Source organism: Lipotes vexillifer, unplaced genomic scaffold, assembly GCF_000442215.2.
Source record: "Lipotes vexillifer unplaced genomic scaffold, Lipotes_vexillifer_v1.1 scaffold70, whole genome shotgun sequence".
NCBI classification, from domain to species: Eukaryota; Metazoa; Chordata; class Mammalia; order Artiodactyla; family Lipotidae; genus Lipotes; species Lipotes vexillifer.
In genome coordinates, this window is record NW_006789896.1 from 3,300,873 (window position 1) to 3,304,404 (window position 3,532).

General features: G+C 46.4%; 1 protein-coding gene across 1 annotated transcript in view; it reads left to right on the top strand.

Moving 5' to 3' along the window:
• The first annotated feature begins 616 nt into the window (after positions 1–616).
• Positions 617–3,532, top strand: part of DHX38 (DEAH-box helicase 38) — a 17,652-nt gene continuing 14,736 nt past the window's right edge. The window contains exons 1-3 of the mRNA XM_007462989.1: positions 617–678; positions 2,714–3,055; positions 3,414–3,532. The exon at positions 3,414–3,532 is cut by the window's right edge and continues 18 nt beyond it. Of these exons, the coding sequence (XP_007463051.1) occupies positions 2,733–3,055; positions 3,414–3,532 (442 nt within the window). The 5' untranslated portion in view covers positions 617–678; positions 2,714–2,732. The remainder of the gene's footprint in view (positions 679–2,713; positions 3,056–3,413) is intronic.

A 3,532-nucleotide genomic window follows, 5' to 3' on the forward strand; every position in this document is an offset into this window, starting at 1 on the left:
TACTTATTTGTACACGTCAAGCTCTCTCTCTTCCACTTCACGGTTGTCGGCAACCCCTCACCCTTTCTCCAAAAAGCCGACTGGGGAGGCTCTTTCCTCCTCCCCCAACCGCGGCTGCGACCCCAAACCAAAGTAACCCACGGGCTAGAGCTGCCTAGCAACTGTAGCGGACCACTTTAAGGGGACGGAAACGGAAAAAGACGCACAGGCGCAGGGACGAACTCGCATTAAGCCCCGCTCAAATAAGCGGAAGAGGTTATTCTAGTCACCGCCCACCTTCCCCGGCTCTCACCGGAAGCCCTAGGGTCATTTCCGCCCTTATAAATATGACCGATCTCTTTAACTTCTCCTTCCCGCATCCGAACTAGAGGCGGGGCGTCGCCTCTTAGACTAAGCGTGATTGGTCGTCAGGAGACTCGGAAGTGTCTCTGATCAGAGCCGCAGAGAAAGACAGTCTAGCCTTGTAAGGTTCTGTCCCGCACTAGGAACGGGAGTTTTTCGGGCTGCTCTCGATGGTATCTTTGGACGGATAGAGGGGGCCGCGCAAAGTCTTATGGGACAGTAATGGCGGCTTTCAAGGTACGGATTTTGGCTCTCTGAGGCGGTCTGAGCGAGGAGTGGCTGCGCCAGCGCCCCAGAATCCGGGACAGAAGGTCCCGAGAGTCGGGCCTTGGTGAGGTGAGTGTCCCTTCTTCATTTCCGACCTTTTATTCGCCAATCGTGGCGGCTCCTAGAGGCGGATATCGGCCCCTCGCTCAGGTACGGGCCCAGGTTTGGAAAGTCTTGTTCCTGTCACCCAACTTGCGTTACTCACCTTAGGGATGCTGCCTACGTCCTGCAAGACCGGCCTTTCTTCTTGCTCAGGTCAGATCCAGCTTCCTGGCGTGGCCTCGCAGAAGTCCAGGGATGCTGCCCGGGGAGTCACCCTGCTCACTTCCTATTAGCCCACTCCCAGACGGACACCGAGCCCAGCAGGGCTCCTTTTGTCTTCCTCTTCTCTGTCACAGTGGTATCTCTACCAGGTGATATCTTTTACTAGAATGTCAGCTCCAAAAAGGTCGTGATTTTTGTCTGATTTGTTCTCTTCTTTATCTCTAATGCCCAGAACAGCGATCGGCTTACAGAAAGCACTCAGTAATTGTTGAATGAATGTATCCAGTTTTTTCTTCATTATTTTTCTTGTTCCTCTTGTGGCTTCTTTGCCACTAATTATTCTTCACAAGCCAACACTTAGCTTCTTATTTACTTTTCTCAGCTTTTAGTTGTCCTGTTTGTCAGACTCCTTTTCCTGTGCCGCTGGCATCTTTCTTTGTTGTCCCTAGAAATTTCTGGCTCCCTGTTTTCTTTAATCAGTTTAAACTCATTCATTCATTTATTCCTCACACGTTTATTTTGCTAGGCACTGGGCAAAGCAGTCAACAAGGCAGACAAGGTTCTCTCTCCTGCATAAAATTACATTTTAGAAGTATATTTTCTAGTTCAGACTACTGAGCAGAGCATGTAAATCCTACCTTCCTGTTTAGATTTCCTCACATGAATACAGATGTCACCAATAAGTAGCTTTCCCTTTTTTCTTCTGCCTGATGGCACTTTAAAAAATGCAACTGTTGTTCATACTATATGTTCAGTCTGTTTAGTAATATTCTTCTATAGAGCTGTATATGTTAATTAGAGCTGGGTGAAACATTCTGGATTCTGGTGGTACCCTATCCCTTGACAGTTCTTTGCTGTTGGAATGAGGGAAATTATTCAAGCACTCAGAATGGGATATGTTTATAAGTAGATTGTGTATAGTGGGAGGTAAGGAGGAATTTGTTAGAAGTTGAATGCCAGAAAATCCTACAGTTACCTACTTTTCAGAAATATCATTTCCTAGCCTGGTGATTCTCATTAATTTTTTTTTTGTGAACTTGAATTGTTACTAAATAGATTTCAACTGCTGTGAGAGAAGTGTTTTCTACAAAATACAATTCATTAAAGTATGGATCTTATGGATGGTAGTCTTATACGTCAACAACTCTGCTATATCTGTAGTTTAAAGGAAGGGAGAGGACGAACAACTTGTGTAAAAAAATGGTGAGGGACCCAAATCAATACCTTGGAGCACACAGCAAGTGAAATAATGTAACGATGACATTTATGTAACTCTTTATGGTTACAGAGTGCTTTCACATACACTTTCTTATTTGATTCTCACAATAACTCCATGGATTAGATAGAGCAAAAAGTACTTCCATTTTGCAGGTGTAGAAATTATGCCTAATCAAAGATTAAGTTATTTGCTTACAATCATGCAGGTAGAAAATGTTGAGAGCGTGGTTTCTAATTGAGGTTTCTGATTTAAAATCTAGTGTTGTTTTCCCTAAACTCCCTTTATAGATGCCATAATGCTCTAGTAAGTGTCCCTTAGTGAGGTCTGTTCTTGCCTGGATGATACCCTCTTGGATCCTGGGGTGTGTGTGTGTGTGTGTGTGTGTGTGTGTGTGTGTGTGTATCTGTTCCTGACGCGTGTTGGGGTGGAAGTAGGAAGATCTTTTGAGATTGTCAGTGACTTGATGGACAGGTCTTGGTAAGAGGTAACTAAAGGAATTCTGATCTTGCGGAGGAGGTCAACCCCCCAGAGATCCATATACCTACGGTTATTCTGGGATGTAGCAGAGCCAAGCCTTTTCCCTTCTTATATCTGATATCAAATGGTTTGTTTTCCTTCCAGAGAAATCCCAGAGCCTGTCATGGAGGACACCAGCGAGGATGCCTCGATCCATCGATTGGAAGGCACTGATGTAGACTCCCAGGTTGGCGGTCTTATTTTCAGGACCAAAAGTGCATCTAGTGAGCAGCATGTCTTCAAGGCCCCTGCTCCCCGCCCTTCACTGCTGGGACTAGACTTGTTGGCTTCCCTGAAAAGGAGGGAGAGAGAGGAGAAGGATGATGGGGAGGACAAGAAGAAGTCCAGAATCTCTTCCTATAAGGACTGGGAAGAGAGCAAGGACGACCAGAGGGATGCTGAGGAGGAGGGCAGTGACCAGGCTGGCCACAGTAGCCGGAAAGACAGGTAAGAGCCTTCGGGTGGACTGCCCCAAAGGGAATGAAAACGGAGGCCAGAAAATAGCATCTCATGTTTATCTCTCAGTTCTTGTTGGACATTTAGGACTTTATGATTTTACTGTAATTCTATAACATTGAGGCTAGATAGGAATTGGTATTTTCTTCAGATCTGGGGGGAGATTCAAAGGCACCTAAAGAGTAGATGATGGAGGTTAGAAGCGCTTATGGTTGTTGCCATATGCAAACCTGCCGTACCAGGGAGATAAAGTGGAAAAGGCCAGGTCACATGTTTGGCCTGGCCAAAGGCTTGGGGCAGGTTTTTCTTCCATGGATAAGCCCTTTACCAGCTGCCCTCCCTGTTTCAGACATTATCGATCTGCTCGGGTAGAGACTCCATCCCATCCTGGTGGTGTGAGTGAAGAGTTTTGGGAACGCAGTCGGCAGAGAGAGCGGGAGTGGCGGGGGGAGGGGGGGTTCGCGCCTG